The 17656-nt window shown below is 38.5% G+C and overlaps 1 protein-coding gene across 3 annotated transcripts; it reads left to right on the plus strand.

The window, feature by feature from the left end:
• Window positions 1-931: 931 nt before the first annotated feature.
• On the plus strand, window positions 932-17312 carry LOC141555007 (protein FAM170A-like). 3 transcript variants are annotated; one of them, XM_074287540.1, is made up of 9 exons: window positions 932-1202; window positions 1998-3069; window positions 4451-4538; window positions 5408-5512; window positions 7365-7416; window positions 10563-10702; window positions 13568-13711; window positions 15158-15250; window positions 17005-17312. In XM_074287540.1, exons 1-2 carry the CDS (start codon window positions 1133-1135, stop codon window positions 2732-2734), a joined length of 807 nt encoding a protein of 268 aa, XP_074143641.1. In that variant the 5' UTR covers window positions 932-1132; the 3' UTR covers window positions 2735-3069; window positions 4451-4538; window positions 5408-5512; window positions 7365-7416; window positions 10563-10702; window positions 13568-13711; window positions 15158-15250; window positions 17005-17312. The 3 variants fall into 3 exon arrangements, 1 of the variants encoding a protein (XP_074143641.1); XR_012486044.1 differs by lacking the exons at window positions 932-1202; window positions 1998-3069; window positions 4451-4538; window positions 7365-7416 and having other exon boundaries at window positions 5411-5512; XR_012486045.1 differs by lacking the exons at window positions 932-1202; window positions 1998-3069; window positions 4451-4538; window positions 7365-7416; window positions 10563-10702 and having other exon boundaries at window positions 5411-5512.
• Window positions 17313-17656: the final 344 nt, after the last annotated feature.

Raw genomic sequence — 17656 nt, forward strand, 5'->3', positions numbered from 1 at the left:
ATTTTAAACATGTATTATTCTCCAGAGGGCAAAACTGTTTAGGGACAATATGCACCCTGTCCTGTCAACTTCTGTCCTGTTTTTACATATGTTTTCAATAAATGCTTTTCAATAGTATCTAATCAAAATTTCCACAAAACTTGTCATGATTTGTAGCTTATTAGTTATTTAGGAGTGGCTTTCCAAATGTAAATACTTGGTCCAGAAAATTAAAGATACAAAGTGGAAGGTGGGAGGCAAGAATCAGAAGCAGGAATCCGAAACTCTTTGGGCAGGTAAAAAAATTATTTTTTAGGGACAGCTAGATAGCACAGTGGATAGAGCACCAGCCCTGAAGTCAGGAGGATCTGGCATCTGACACTTAACACTTCCTAACTGTGTGACTCTGGGCAAGTCACTTAACCCCAATTGCCTCCAGGGAAAAAAAAAGAAAAAAAAATTATTTCTCCCAAGTCCAGGAAGCTTTTGCTACTATTGTTGTCATGTCTGACTCTTTGTGACCCCACATGAAGTTTTCTTGGCAAAGATAATGGAATGGTTTCCTTCTCTAGCTCATTTACAGATAAGGAAACTGAGGCAGAGTTAAATGACTTCCCCAGGATTACACAGCTAGTAAGTGCCTGAGGCCAGATTTGAACTCAAGGAAATGAGTCTTCCTAATTTCAAACTCAGCACTCTATCCACTATGTTACCCGGCTACCCAGGAAGCTCTGTGTCCCTAAATCTAGTTTTATGTTGTGAGGTAAAATTGGGAAATTGACCAAGTTCTTTGGAAACCTGATTGCTTTGGGAGTTAGGGAGCAGCAGGATAGTGAGGGTTTGCTGTTGCCAATGTTTGATTTTAATCTAGGGCTGTGGAATCATTGAGTGTCACTGATGAGGTCACAACATTCTGAAGGGTCCCTGGTGATCATTCGGATCATAACAGCCCCACAGAGGAGTGGAGTGAGCTCTGAGGGTTGCTGCCCAGATCCATCCTTTTGGCTTTGTCTCTTAGGTATTTTGAGATTTTGAGTCGCTATAGTTGGGAACAAGACCACTCCCTCTACAAAATTTCTTGAAGAACTAAGACTCCATACACTATTAAGATCTGTGGGTTTTAGGGGCCTTCCCTTCCTCAGCATTTGAAACCATGAAGCGTAGATATGAAGAGGGGTCATCATATGTCAAGAGTACTGAGAAAGGATCACAGGAAGCAGAAGGTAAGATGGAAGGACTAGGAGCAGAGGGTTGAATTCAGTTAATCCATTTTCTAGAAATATGTATCTGAAAAATGTGGGAGCACAGGGAGGGAATTCATGGTGTGAGATAAGAAAGATGTGGAGATAAGTAAAAAATTCAGAACTACATTATGGGTATAGCTATTACTGACATGAGGATGTCTACCAGGTAGATGGAAATTTAATTTTAAGGTGAAACAGAGTCAGAAATGCACATATTCAATTTCTTTTCCACACCTTGTCTGTTTCCTCATTTGAGGCACTGACTGACCAGCAGGCATATATTGAATGGAATTATGGAAGGGCAAGAGACAAACTGAGACTCTTGGGGCACAGGGTATTGAGTACTGAAAGATAGGGGTCCTTGTTGGAAGCAAGGAATGCTAAGAATGGTTTGGCCAGGGCCCATAGATCAGGAATAACTGTTTGAATTGAAAGTTAAAAAGTGGTTTATAAGGCTGGGAGTGAGGTTGTTGGGGGTTGGAGAGGGATAGAATGGTGGAGAGCCCAGGACTCCAGATAGAATCTCTAACCCCAGGGACAAAAGAAAACATAACCAAAGGTGGCTACATCTGGGAAAATTTTCAGTGGGAGAACCAGGGTAGTGGGTTGAGTGACTTAGTTAGATAGATAATCTTCTTATTGACAAACTCTCAGAGTGGGAAGCTGGGGCAAGAGTGGAAGATGAGATCAATTTTCCTCCTCCCCAACAAATACCTCCAGGCAAGAACTGGTTCGGGAAAGCAAAGGTGAAAGATTATTTATTTAATTCCCCAGGGCATATGAGAGAAGAATCTCCAATTAGACCTGGGCCAAGTGTGGCGATCAAAGCTGAGAACCAGCAAGAAAATGAGAATTCTTCTATCTACTATTCATTTTCCTCTTCTTTCTCTTCTTCTGCCATAACACCCAAAACTGATTGTAAAGGGTGCATCTACTATATCCAGGTAAAAACTGTAAAAGGAGTGGCCGTTGCATGGGAGACTGAGACTGGAATGGAGCCAATCCAGAGGGCACCTCGAATTTATGAATTAAACCCATCTGAAGAGAGCAGACTAGAGTCTCCTTACCAAAACTTACCCGGCAAAGCTCTGGCTGATATGGAGAAAAACGTGGATGAAATGAATGAAGACTATAAAGAAGAGGAAGTACCAGGACCTTCAAAGGTTACAGATGAAAGAAGACGGAGAAAGATCCCCGATTGGATGGTCACAACAGACAATGGCTACCGCTGTGTGGCCTGCTGCCGGGTATTCCTCACCCTCGAGGACCTCAGAAGACATGCTAAATCTGGTCCCAAGGAGGGATTTAGCTGCCATGTTTTTAACAAAAAAATCCATGAAAGACGAAGAGTCCAGAAAAATCTGCCTCTAGGCAAAGATGAACATTTAACTCAAAGCCCCAAAGAGCAAAGTAAGCCACGTGAAGACCAGGGTAAAGGAAAAGGCCGACATGGACACACCTCCCGTGAAACTCAGAGTATGGAGTTGCACCATGACAAGGATGCAGAATGAGCTGGGGTGACTCGGTTATGGGGACTCTGGTTCTTCTGTCAAAACACTCCTACCAGTCACCCCATTTTAATTCCCAAGTCAACAACTCTTTGAAACCCTCACAGGTCCAATAGTCCACCAGCTATAGCATCTCCAGCTCTCATTGGAAGGAGGTCAAAAGTCACAGGGAACAAGAAAGAGAACAACAAATCCAGGAGCAGGGCCAGTAAGAATGGACTCTACACCATCAAGTCTCCTTAAGGATAGGATTGTCTCATTTTTGTATTGACTGATTGATCTCCATATTAGAATGGAAAACAGAACAGAAAAAGTTCAGTCTTTATTGTGAGGAAATGGTGAGTGTACCCATTTGGCCCAGATTTGTAATTTCATGCTATCAGAAGTTTCAAGTGAGGAAATTCCCTCTACTAATGCTGATAGCAACTGTGCTCAGGTTTCTGGTCTTTAAAATTTTGCCTGAAGTGCTGAGAGGCTAATGTTAGCCTGAATCACATACAGTTAGTGTATGTCTTGGATTGAATGTGGACCTAGATCATCAAGACTCATAGGCTGGTCCTCCATCACTTGACATAGTGCTTCTAAGCATCAAAGTAATATATCAGAGTTCTCCACATCCATACATTTGCTTCTGATAGAGAATGAGCAATATTTGCCTCCACTGGAAGTAGATCAAATTCTGCATCTCACAGAAAGTCAGTGGAATGCTGCTATGGGTCTCAGCTAAGACATTATGTCCTTGTATTCTGAGTCCTTAAAGCTTTGAGGAGTCAACCATGAGAGGGGGCAGGGTAGCACCATACAGAGGGTATTGATCTTAGAATCAGAAGACTTGTTTTCAAATCCCGGTTCTGAATTTCTTAGCTGTGTTAACCTAAGAGTCACTTAATCCATCTTCAGTTTTTAATTTGCAAACTTGGGCTAATGATAATAGTTTATGATTAAATAGTATCTTAAGGTTTGTGAGGTACTTTTATATACTGATATGTCATTTTATTGGGATGATGATAATAATTGCATTTTTTAAAATGTTGAGTCAGCAAAAAGTCCCCAGCAGATTGGGTAAAGCTTCTGGGGAAGGGAATCCGGTAGGAAAGAAAGAAAGGATTCACTGGAGGATATGGACCAGAGCTATATAGGATGAGAAGATAGGAACAGATTATGACATGTGCTGCTGGAGGACATACACTGATGAGATCACAGAGCTATCAGAATAATAAATCATCTTTGCACAACCAACCTTGCAGGCTTCTTGTGAGAAAAGTGCTTGGGAAAGTGTCATTATTATTTTTACATTCAGTTCTACTCAGGCAATTTCTTAACCTTTATGTATGTCATTGACTCCTTCTACACTCTGGTAAACCCTATTAAACCCTTTCTTAGAATATTATTCTTAAGTGTATAAATAAAATTCAAATCAACACTCCTTAAAAGGATGTGTCAGTCAGCTTCTCAGTGTCTCCATTCAGGGGTAGGATTTCTAGGTGATTTCCCCAACCAAAACTCTCATCCCTACCCAAAGCCCTCCTCTCTGTGTATTTCCTACTCTATTAGGAGACAAGCTGTTTGAAGACAAGGACTGTCTCCCTTTTGTAATTATATCACAGCCAAGGCTTTGTACAATGCCTATCACATGGTAAGCACTTAATAAAAGATATTTTCATTGATTCATTGATTTCATCTATTTATTGATAATGAGGATTTTTGTTATTTCTTTAGATCAGTGGAAGCTCTCACTATTTGGGAATAGAAATGAGACACCATGATTCAAGAGCAGATTGCAGCTGGAGCAGAAGAAGTTCTTCAGGTTGGAACTGTGATTACAGTGAATTATAGCCTGTCTTGATAGTTTATAAGGATTAGACAGTAGGAGTTGTTTTTTCAGTTGTATCTGACTCTTCATGGCCCCATTTTGGAGTTGTTGGGATTTTTTGTTTGTTTTGGTTAAAAAAACATTGGAGTGCTTGCTGTTTCTTTCTCCAGCTCATTTTACAGATGAGGAAACTGAGGCAAATAGGGTTAAGTTGCTTGCCCAGAGTCACATAGCTAGTAAGTGTCTGAGCTCAGTTTTGAGCTCAGGAAGATGAATCTACCTGAATACCTAGTATTCTTTCCACTGTGTCACTTTGCTGGCTCTAGAAAGCTAGTACCAGTTTCTAACCCTCATCTGTTCTTTTCTCAATCCAATTCAAATCTCTTGTTTTTTTCTGAAGAGTTTCCTGATCATCCCAGTCCCCTGTTCTCAAGCAGTGATGAAAATCTGATCAAGTAGGACTGTTAAGTGGACAATCCTATTCAGACAAGAAACTAGAGATGGCATGTTCATTGAGTCCTTACCTGTGCTTCAGGCAATGTGAGGAATATACTTGAGTCAGCCTGCCACAGCTGGGTTATTTGTGGAAAAGCAAGAAGGACTCGTCTTAGGAGCCAGAAAAACTGGGTCCTTGTCATGACTGATACTTCCCATGTAATTTCCCTGAGCTTCAGTTTTCTCTTCTGTAAAATGGTAATAATTATTATAATAATATATTGCCTTTCTCACCATGTTGCAAGGAAGGTCTTTTGGAAGCTTTAAAGAGCTGTGTAAATGTGAGTTGTTTTTATGAAAGTATTTTCTAATGCATCTTAGAAATACATAGTAACCCAAATAATTCCTATTTCTCGATTTACAAACAGGTAAACAAAATGAAGCCTTCTATACAGATGAAATTGAGTGGAAAGAAGGAAAAAAGAAAGAAAAGAGTTGGCAGGAGAGAAGAATCTATAATTCTTAAGGAAAATGTGAGACTGACACTCCCCTACTCAAAAACCTTTAATGGCTCCCCCCTGCCAACAGGGTAAAAGCTCCTTAAGGTCCTCTCTCTATTCTGTGTCATCACTCTACCTTTCTTGTCATGTCGTCTTACTCCCCTCCATAAGCCTTTCTCTCCAGAAAAATTATTCGTTTAGCTATTCTAGCAACAGTCATCATACATTCCCAGAGGTCTAATATCTATGCCATTGCTCTCACTTGGATGGCTTCCCATTTCCTATGCACTGATAAAAAAAAAATACTGCACTCTTTCAGAAACCTAATGTATAGTGAGGAGGTATTGGATTCAAATTGAGTTTTCCACTTTCTCCTTGTATGACTTTGGGCAAGTCATCTAAAACCTAACTCAATTTCCCCATCTGTAAAATGAGAAAGTTAAATTAAAATGAGGGCCTCTAAGGCCCTAGCTTAAAATTTTTGAGTTTATGTAAGGTCCAATTTCAGCTTCTATCTTTTCTGTAAAAATTTTCCCTCTCTGCTCTCCTCTTCCCTCAACCTACTCCAAAGCCTGAATTGAAGGATCTTTTGAAAGTCCCAGCTCTGTCACTTGTGATCTTGACCCAAGTCAAAGTCCATCTGAGCTTAAGTTTCATAATATATAAAAAGGGAATAATAATACACAGACTAAACTTAGAGGGTTATTGTTTTGCAAGAAAAATATAGAATGATCTATTCACATGAACTACTAAGAATGAATTAGTGGTCATTGAGATTTTCATGCAAAAGAAGAGAGGAAAGACACCGTTCAGAGAGAGAGAAATCGGCCTCTTGAGTCATAGGGCTGAAATTTAACATTAGGGTCCAGTCAAAGAAGGCCAAGATCTGGAATCAGAAGCCTGGGGTTTAAATTGTGCTTCTACTGCTAACAAATTGTGCCGTTATCCCTTCCACATCACAATCTTGCCACTTTATCACAAAGTGGTATAATAAATTAAGAGAATTTTGGGGGAGTTTTGCAGAAGCTGCAGATAACATGCAAAAGCTGGCAGATGCAACAGAAAAAATTTAGAAACTCAGAAGTGCATGAAACACACACATAAAGTATTGTGTAATATCAATGTATATTATCTTATAATACTATAATAATTCAGACTTCTTCTCTGGTACAAAGGGAGAGCCAAATTTTTTTCTGTGAATTTTCTAATTCTTGGGGTCATTGTGGCTTTAACTCCTGCAATGTGGAAAGGATTTCTGTGGTAAAATGGGAATTAGCCTCCTTAAAAATCTATAAAATAAACAACTTATCTATAAAATAAACTGTTTCTTTCTCAAAGGACCAGACCAAATTATTCCTTCTGTTGCCTGAATTGAGACAGCTCTTGAGGTTCCTTGCAGCTTCTTCAATCCTCAAATATTGTGGCCTATGTGGAGATCCATTTGGGAGCCAAGCTTAGGCCCTTGGCATCCCTGAGGAAAGGCTGCTGAGCAGAAGGGCAGGACACAGTCAAGAGAAGGGTCTGAACCCACATGAATCCTAGGAGATGAACCTATAGAAAAAGAGAAGTGGTTTTCTTATCGAAGAGGAGGAGAGTGGAAGATACAAGAAGAAAATGTTAAAGCTAGAATCCAAACTTTTCCTTACTACAACTGAGAAGCCTTTTGTGCAAGGTCTCACAGCAAATTAGTGACTAAGCTGGGACAAAACCTTGGTGTCCTGGGCCCTTTGGCCTTCTGATGTGTCATGGAGAGCCAGGGAGAAAAATTACCATAGAGAGCACTGTCCTGAGGCCCGATTTAAACCTCTGACTGGAAGAGCACTCACCTGGGTGAAAGAAGGGCAGCTGTTTGATCCTATTAACACTTGTTCTAATATATTTATAGCAGCTGGCCTGGAGGGGAGGCGGCCGGTCACCCTGCAGGAGAAGAGGAGCAGGTCTGTCTCTTGTGGACCATATGGGGTGAACTGTGAGTTTGGGCTGATTGTCACAGGTGGCAGGATTCAGAGTTGGAAGGGACTTTAGCGGATGTCTAATCTGACAGCTGTAACTGTAGGTCCAGACAGGTAAGTGACTTGGCCAGCGAAGTTTGGTGGGGCCATGGACCGTACCTTGGGTACGGAGAGTCAGGAAGACCTGATTTCAGATTCGACCTCAACACTTAGTAACCATGTGATCCTGGAAAAGTCACTTAACCCTGTTTGCCTCAGTTTCCTCATCTGTAAAATGGGGATAATAGCAACTCCTCAGCGTTTTTTTAAGGATAAAATAATATTCCTAAATATTCTAATGTTAATAAATACTGGCTTAGCACAGTGCCTAACACATATATGTAAGTACTTAATAAATCTTTATTCCCTTCCTCCCCAGGGTCATATATTTGGACTCCAAATTGATTTCTTCCATATCACCATCACTTTTCTTTAATCAAACACTGTCCCTATTATAGGCACAAATTAGTTAACTCAAGATATTTAGGTGGGGCCTGCAATTGGGAGGTTTCCTGATTGGCCAGGGGTAAGTCAGTGGGGAGGATAACACAAAGTTTGTTCCAGCACATCCTCAGTGGTTAAACATCCCAATTATGTCCTGAAGAGATGTCATCTCCTTTGTAGCCACAAGGTGGCAACCATGTCACCGTGCAATAGAAAGGCCATGGGCTGCTGGTAAATGGAATTAGAAAAATAATTGCAGTTTAAAACGTGGTTGGAGGTGAAAGTCTGACCTGGAATGGATACTGTATGTAATGTGAGTTCAAGGGGAGTCGGGAAAGTACACACACATACACACACACTTTCTCTCATATATGGGCGTATGTGTATATATGTAAGTATATTTGCTTATGTGTATGTATATATTACCTGTATATTAATAGTCTTGTTTCTTTTATAAAATATTATTTTAATTTGTGTATAAACTTAATATTAATATTATTTTAATATTTAACATTTATATTTAATAATCTAACAATTTATATTTTATATTTATATATAATGTATATTTATATATAAATTTATATTATATATGTTTATTTATATATAATATGTATAAATATATTTTAATTTTAATTTAAATAAAATATATTTAATAATTTAAATTTAATAAATTTAAATGTTATATTAATTGAAACAATTTAATTTAAATATATTTAATAATTTAATAAAATATTTTAATTTATATAGAGACTTAATATATATATACATATATATTTGTGTGTGTATGTATATATATATATATATATATATATGTATGTATGTAACTTAGGCTTTCCTGATACCTCTTGAAATCACAATACTTAGGAATAATCACCAAGGTAAGGTACAATTAGAAGGGCACATAAGAAAGAACAATGTATTCTGGGTCTTCACCAAGTCTGAGGGGGAAAAAAAAATTTCTGGTACCCTAAGAAGCAAGATGCTATTTATGAGGCCTGAGGCATCCCTTTGTTATAGAATACAGTACAAAACTATATCCTATTTTTATGGCTAATGAGCAGGGGCCAAACCAGGGAACTTGGAGCTGCTCTAGAGGATAGGAAAGCAGTTTCTTTTCCTCTCATTCCCTGGCGACCTGGCATTAAGTACTATTCAAAAACCATAGGACACAATGTACTTACCTGAGATAAATTGTCTGTTAGGCAGAGAGAAATAACTGAAAACACCAATATTGAAATTCAATACTTGTTTAGATACTAAATTTCTCTAACATTGGTGTTTTTTATATGGCCAGTTTGGAAATATGTTTTGCTTGACTGCATATTTTTCATAAGTCAACAAGAATTTGCTAAACTCTGTGTGCCAGCCACGGCGAGAATACTAGGAAAGATAAATATGACCCCTGTCTAAAGAGCTAGACTATCTAAGAAGGGATATAATATGGAAACAACAATGTACAAAGAAGATATCTACAGCATAATGTGGAAGGAAGCCACTAGAATTAAGGGAGACCAGGAGAAACTGCTTGGAAAAAAGGATTTTGTCTCAAATCTGAAAAAAGCCAGGAATGCTCAGAGATAGGGAGGCACTCCAGGCATGTGGTATGGCCAACGAAAATGCATGGAAATGAGTTTTTTTATTTTTTTATTTTTCCCAATGGTTCTAGAAAGGGGAAATATATATGTATTTTTTAAAATTTAATTTAATGCCTTTAAGGTCACTTCTCCGAGGGGTACATAACCAAGACAAAAATGAAAGAGCTATAGAATGTTAAGAGTTCAGATTGTCTAATCCAGGGGTTCTCAAACTATGGCCTGCAGACCAGATGCGATGGGCTGAGGATGTTTATGCGGCCCTCCAGGTTATGGCAAATGGACTGAGGGGTAGAGACAGTGTGAGTTTTTGTTTTTACTATAGTCCAGCCCTCCAACAGTCTGAGGGACAGTGAACTGGCCCCTATTTAAAAAGTTTAAGGACCACTGGCTCTCATTTTACAGACGAAGCAAAATAACTTGACTTGATCACACATTTCCTCAGAAGCAAAAGCTTTAAAAAAATAAAGAGCCCTGTATTTAGGGGCAGGTAGCCCTGAAAGCAATAGATTTCTCTCTCTCTCTCTCTCTCTCTTTTTTTTTTTTTTTTTTTTTCTGAGGCAATTGGGGTTAAAAGCGACTTGTCCAGGGTTACACAGTTAGGAAGTGTTAAGTGTCTAAGGCCAGATTTGAATTCAGGTGGTCCTGACTTCTGGGCTGGTGTTCTATCCACTGTGCCACCTAGCTGTTCCAGATTCCTCTGGTATTTACTAACTCTGTGACCATAAGCAAGTCCCTTCATCTCTTGGAGTCTATTTTGCCACCTGTAGACTGTCCTCCTTCAACACAGCAGCTGTGTCTCACTTTAATATTTATACCCCCATTCCAGTAGCCCAGTACTTGGCACATAGTAAGTGCCCTACTAAACAAAAGTGTGTTGATTGGTAAAATGGGAATGATGATACCTGTTAATATATATCACAGAATTGTTGGAAGGATCCTTTGAGATCACATTCTTTGCAAACCGTCAAATATTAAACAGGTATCAGGCATTATTATTTGATGATTAAAAAAGGTAAACCCTAATGAATTTAATTGATGAGCTATTTTCTGTAGCCCTTTACAGATGGCAGAGTTAAAAGATAATATTCTAAAATGAAGAGAAAAGAGAAATTGAAGAAGTAAGATTAGAGATAGCAGAGCATTCCATAGGGGCAAGATTGGTGGACATTCTCTACAAAATGCATTTGGACCAGGTTAGAAGCATCATATATGATAGTAAAGTCTGGCTGCTAAGATGGGGAAGGAGGCTTATGATGTACTCAGCTGAAGAGTTTGGCAATAGAACAAACGATCTGTTTCTGTTTGTCATTCCTAAGGAGGATAAATAAAATCTGGGTGTTTCTATGGCAACCTTTATAATGTCTGAGTTGGGAGAGTCCTCAGAGATCACTTAGCCTAATGTCTTTATTTTACAAAAAAAAATTAGGAATCATAAGTGAAATGATTTGATGTGTCATAGTCCTTCCAGCTAGCAGCTCTATAGAGCCTCCCCTCTTGAGATTTTCTCCCATCTATCAACTGTGTGTGTCTGTGTGTGGACATCCAGAGAGCTCACACTCAAATGGGTGAGACCATATGCAAGTAACTACAAGATGATAGACATATAAGATATACACAGGATAAAGACAGGATGATGTGGAGGGAATCTCAGAAGATAGTAGAATTCGGGAGACTGGAAAAGGCTTCTTTCTAAAGTAACATAGTTATTTATTCATTTTTCCCTCATTAGAATGTGAATTCCTTGAGTGTGTACAAGAAGTTTTTGCCTTATGTTCTTCACATTCCCAATATTTAGCATAATAATTGACACACGGCAAAGAACTTAATAAAAGCTTGTTGACTTGACTAGCCTAGATGCTCCTAAATCCCAACCTAATGTTCTTTTTACCATACATGGATCCATTGATTTATTAAGTCCATGTGGGACAAAAGAACATTGCTATAAATGTCCTAATTGGGCATAATTTCATAGGAAACTAAATGTTAGTAGGTGAAGGAATCAGACTTTTTTTTTTCAAAGCAGAAGCCTTGAACTAATTAGACAAGGAGAAAAGAGAAAGGATGAAATGGGCATAAGTATGGGATAGGGCATCTCAGGTTAGAGCACTGAGCTTGGAATCAGGAAAGCTCATCTTCCTGAGTTCAAATCTGGCCTCAGAGACAAATTAGCCATGTGGCCCTTGGTAAGTCAGTTTCCTCATAGTAAAATGAGTTGCAGAAAGAAATGACAAACTGCTGCATCTGTCAAGAAAACCCCAAAATCAGGTCATGAAAAGTCAGACATGACTAAGTGTCTCAACTCTTGATGTGGTCTAAAAAGAATTTCCAACAAAAATATTTCTAGGCCTAACATGTAGGTTTATGTCCACTCTAGACCTATAGAATAATTTGCTTCCAAATCCTTTCCCTATTGACCAATGAAGAGCACCTTGTATAATTGGTTATCAGAAGCCTTGGGAGATTCACACATTAAGTAAAGCCTACTATTTCTCTGGGCAATTGGCCAGAAAAGATGGAGAATCAATAATGTAGTCATAGTGCTTGGAGAAGGTGGAATGTTATAATGTGTAGAAGTTATAGAGAAGCACATTTTGACTTGATTGAATGAAAAATGTTCTTATCCTTGTAAGAAGTGTCCAAAAGAAAAATGGGCTGCCTATAGAGGATCCCTCCTTTCATAAGCAGTCTTTAAGCAGAGAAACTAAATTTTTAAAAAAATAATAGCTTTTTATTTTCAAAATATATGCAAAGATAGTTTTCAACATTCACCCTTATAAAGCCTTGTCTTCCAAATTTTTAATATCTCTTCCCCCCACTCCCTGTCTTAGACAGCAAGTAATCTAATATATGTTAAATATGTGCAATTCTTCTAAACATATTAACACAATTATCATGCTGCACTAGAAAAATCAGATGAAAAAGGAAAAAAAAGTGAAAGAAAACAAAAAGCAAGCAAATACCAAAAAAGGGGATGGGGTAACTAATTATAGTGGGAATTCCTTTTCAGGCATGGAATGGAAAAGCATTCATCAAGGATTTATTATATGCCCCTTTGCCAAGTGCTGATGGTAAAGCAAGAGACTACCTCTCTTCTCAAAAAGTTAATCTTCTAATTAGAGAAGATAGGAAGATTTACACATAAGGAAGATTAAAAGGACTCCAATCTGTAGAGGAAAATATTAGGGCAAATTATAAAGCCCAGGAATCCTTAGGAATACAAGAGCAGTCAGATGGCATTACCCAAGGATCTCAAGGAAATAGTGGCAAGGTATATGGGAAGGCCTAGCAGGCTGCCATCTTATCAGAAGAATTATAGTTGGCAGATAACTTACTGTAGTTCCAAGCAACAGAAGTTGATCCAAGCAACAGGAGCAACCACAGCACTGTTGTACTGTATATGGTAGGAACAGAATGGGGCTATGGGATACCTCCCTCTGGGTTAGGATGGAGGGGAAGGCAGTCAGCATCCACCTGGGATGGAATAACTAATTTTTTCCTGGGAACTGGGCAATGGGGGTTAGAGCAAGGGAGAGTAAAGACCTCCCTTCTCCCTATTTCTTCTGGTTCTTAGGAGTCTTATCTAGATGCAAGGATGCATTTGTTTATAGGTAAACTGGGAAGGATAAAGTCTCCAACAGATTCTCTTCAGTGTTTGGTCAAGCTGAGTTAGAATAGATGGGATAGTGGAAAAACCACTGAGGTGGAAGTGTACTGAGTTTGAATCCCCTCTCTGACAATTGTGTGACTGTGGGCAAGTCATTTAATGTGTCTGTGATCTTCAGTTGAATTATCTGATGAATAGGGGTACACTGGCACCTCCATTACAGAATGGCTATGAGATTCAAATAACATATACATTGTAGCCCTTCAAAACTCATGAAAGTAGCTAGCATTTATATAAAATTTTAAAGTTAACTGAGATTTCGTGAGTTAGTGACATACTAGCTATATTGGGAGCTTGTGAAGGTGAGGGGCTGCTGAAAAGAGCCTCTTATGGCTAGATCTGGGTTGGCCATGGTAACATTTTGCTCTTTGAAAATTTTCCTCTTGTGTCGTAGCACTATGAAATTTCAGCTATGTTCCCGATGATCAATTGAGAAGCATCCTGAAAATATAAGATGAGGCAGGCTGCCCACCCAAGTCAAAGTCAAGTTGGACCCAAGTATGGAGGATGTGACAACAGAAAGGTTGAGTAAACAGAGGTCTGTTTTTTATCACAGATCCAATGTGGGCCTTGGCTTTTCTTATGGGGACTCCTACAGGAAACTCTTCAGAGGCTTCCAAGTTAGAACATGTGGGACTTGCATATAAAAATATTACTCTCTCTTTGTTAATTCATCTCTTTATGAATCCCTAACAGTTAACAGAGCCCCAAAAGTGAGCTGCATCCAGAAAAGGATGCTCTGCTAGGGGACTGCCCAGTGGGCTATAGTAGCCAAGTCAATGAGCATAATTTAGGGCTGCTTGTGTATCAAGAATCACACTGATTAACGAGATGGAAAACAATCCCTGCCCTCAAAGAGTTCACAGCCTAATGGGGAGGCGGAGGAGGGGAGGGACAGCATAGTTATGTACAAGCCAGATGGATAGGGGATAAAATAAGAAAGCACCAGCATTAAAAAAGACCAGAAAAGGATTCATGTAGAAGGTGGGATTTAGCTGAGTCTTGAAGGGAGCTAGGAGGGAGGAAATTTCAGGCATAGGAGATAGCCAGGGAGGGGCTGCAGGATATGGAGTATCCCATGGGACTAAAGCAAAGAGGTCAGCCTCAACCTATTGTGAAGGATGTGCAGAGAAAAGGGTAAGAAGAATGGAAAGGAGGGAAGGGACCAGGCTATGAAGGTTGTCAAAAGAGGATACTGTTTATCCTGGAGGCAAAAAGTCATGGAAGTTTATCGAATATGGGAGGAACTTAGATTTTCACTTTAAGAAGGCCATTTGATAGCTTAGGAGAGGAGGGTTTGGAATGGACAAAAGTATTTAGCCAGGTCATGGCAGAGCATGACCCAGCAGGAATGCAGAGGATAGGCAAATCCCTAGTTTTCCCATCAAGAATAGACAAATGAGGAAAAAAGGTGAAGACCTTCAAAGAAATGGGCAGGGGGAGAGGAAAACACATAACTGAAGGGATCCAATATTAAACCATATAAAGTGAGGGCAATGTTAAAGTGTAAAATGGATAATTTTGTTTTAAAATAAAATTTTCCTGTATAAATAAAACTTATGGATCCAAGAATAGGAATGAAGAAAATTTGAGGAAAATCTTATAATAGACAATCTCTTAGATAGAATGTGATTAGAATATTGCTGTGGTAAGGGAAATGATGAGCTGGATAATTTAGAAAAACAAAAGACATGAATTTGTGAAAAAAGATGCTAGCTGCCTTCAGAGAACCAGATGACAACTAGAAAAATAAGTATAGTACGATCTTATCTATGGTATGTATGTGGATATATGTATATGTGATTATGTGTGTATACATCTATGTAATACATAAATGTATACACACACATACACATACATATACATATATATATACAGACATATATATATATATATATATATATATATATATATATATATATATATATATACATTTATGGGTGTGAATATATGTATATCTGTACTTCCTATTGGTTTTTTTCAGCTTTCAGTCCCCAGGAGGAAAAGAATTCAGCAACATGAAGATGGGAGGAAGAACTAAAAACCTAAGGAGGGAAAAGTCATGTAATGGCCCTAGGTGAGGACAAATGAATGTAGTGTTCTTCAATATTGGGATGAACGATGGGGGCCCAAAAGCATCACCAAGTCAGGCTGTGATCTTGTACAAATGAGGTAGCACAAATGTGAAGCCCCCACATCCTAAAAGTGATACCCTTTGTTCTCCAAGTTTATTATGAAAACAAATTTCATGTCATGTTGCTACGTTCCTATGTTCCTTAGGGCAATTCGAAGACAACCCAGCTTTATAGCAGAATGGAATCTTTAGACTGCTTGCTGACATAGTCTGGTGGATAAAATGCTGGATTTAGAATCAAGAAATGGCATTTTTTTTAACCCTAGGCAAGACACTTCCCAGTGTCTCCGTTTTCTCATCTCCAAAATAAGCTCTTAAGCTCCCTTCTAACTCTGAATCTAAGAATTGATGGAAAAAAATTGGGAAGGAAAGGGGCCTAATAATTCCAGATCTCAAACTATACAACAAAGCAATAATCATCAAAACACTTCGGTGCTAGGAGAGAGTTTGATCAGTATAACAGATTAGGTACACAACAGGTAAAAGCAATGGGAGCAAAAGAGCCAGATGTTTGAGAAACCAAATATCAGGACAAGAACTCATTGTTCAAGAAAAACTTCAGAAAACTGGCAACAGATTGGCAGAAACTTAAATATAGACCAACATCCCACCATATACCAAGATAAGCTCTAAGCATATATATCACTTGGATATTGAGGGTGGCATCATAAACCAATTAGAGGAGCAAGAAAAGAAATTTTAAAAGTTTGCTCAAAAGCATTCCAGAAGAGAAGCAGATAAATGGGGAAAATATTTACAGCACATTTCTCTGATAAAGATCTCATTTCTGAGATTTATTGGAGACTGAGTTTATAATTTACAAAATTTAGAATCTTTTCCCAGTTGATAAATGATCAAAAAATATGAACAGGCAGTTTCCATCGAAGGAAATCTACCAATGACTAAAGAAATCAAAACAACTCTTGAGATTATTCTTCAAACTCATCAGATTGGCAAAGCTGAAAAAAAAATAGTAAATGACATGCTGGGTGTGCAGAGAGGGTTAATAAAACAAGGGCACTAAAGTAGAGCTATGAACTAATCCAGCCATTCTGGAAAATAATAGGAACTCTTTCCCCAAAAAGCTGTTTTTTAGATACCCCTTAAAATAGGAATACTGCTCTTAGGTCTGTAGAAATCACAGAAATGGGAAAAAATCCAGATGTACATAAATACAGCAGCTCATTTGTGATCACGAAGATTGAAAATCAAGGGTGTCCATTTGGAGAATTGGCTGAGCAAGTTAGGATATATGAATTTGATGAAATACTTCTGTGCTATAAGAAATGAGGAACAGGATGTTTCAGAAAACACCTGAGAAAACGCTCATGATCTGATGCAGAAAGAAATAAGCAGAACCCAGAAAACTAACAATAGTACAAAAACAAAACTTTAAAGACTTGGGAACTCTCATCAAAATAACCAATCACTATTCCAGGGGATTCATAGTGAAACATGTCAACTTCTTGATAAAGAAATGATGGACTTGGTGCAGATTGAGACGGTTTTTAGACAGAATCAATGCAAGGATCTGTTATACTTGATTATACATATTTGGAAGAATTTTTTTTTCTTTACCAATGAGGTGGATGGGTAGAAGGGAATGTAGAAGTGAGGAAAAAGTGGTTATTTGAAAATTGAATTTTTTAAAAAATTAGCTATTCTGCCCCAAAGCTAAAATTGTTATTTCTCCTCAGAGCAATGATTTATCTTCATTCTCAGAAGCAGGAATACAGAAAAAGATCAGAAGAGACAGAGCTCATCAGAGAAGAAAGCATTGAAGGTGCTCACAGTGAAGAAAACTAAACACTGGCTTTGATATGGAAGCTCTTTGTTCACAATAGAGCTTTGGGGAGCTTTGTCAGTTATAGACAAGAAAGATCTCAATGATGATGAGTCTCCACAGTGAGACTGAAGGTTCATTGAGGGCAGGAGCAGTGTCCTATACCCCTTCTGTACTGCCTCATCCACTCTCACCTTGAAATAACAGATTATCTCAACAAAATGATTTTGATTGGATTTCATTTGGGGGAAATACAAATGTGTTGGCAGGTGATAGACAGTTCAGCACTATCCATTGAGATATGTTCTTTACTTTCTAACATTAAAGACATAAGATGATAGAGCCATATAGCATCTGAGGGCCTATAGGCAGGCTCTCCCTCCCAGCAACTTGACATCTTGACATCCTTGGTAAACAGGCCTGGGCTGTTTCTTGAGCACTCTCCTTTGCAGAGAAAAAAGACTGCATATTTCAGCAATAGACAGTGAAGTCCAACAAAAAATGTATTTTTGCAAATGTTTCTCTGCCTTAATGTCTTGGGGACCCCAACCCTTTTGAAGCAAAAG

This window comes from Sminthopsis crassicaudata, chromosome 2, assembly GCF_048593235.1.
Source record: "Sminthopsis crassicaudata isolate SCR6 chromosome 2, ASM4859323v1, whole genome shotgun sequence".
Lineage (NCBI taxonomy): Eukaryota > Metazoa > Chordata > Mammalia > Dasyuromorphia > Dasyuridae > Sminthopsis > Sminthopsis crassicaudata.

Coding starts and splice junctions, on each gene's coding strand:
- LOC141555007 (XM_074287540.1), top strand. CDS start 1,133: ATGAAGCGTAGATATGAAGAGGGGTCATCATATGTCAAGAGTACTGAG. Junction 1,203..1,997: donor AGGATCACAGGAAGCAGAAG/GTAAGATGGAAG, acceptor TTAATTCCCCAG/GGCATATGAGAGAAGAATCT.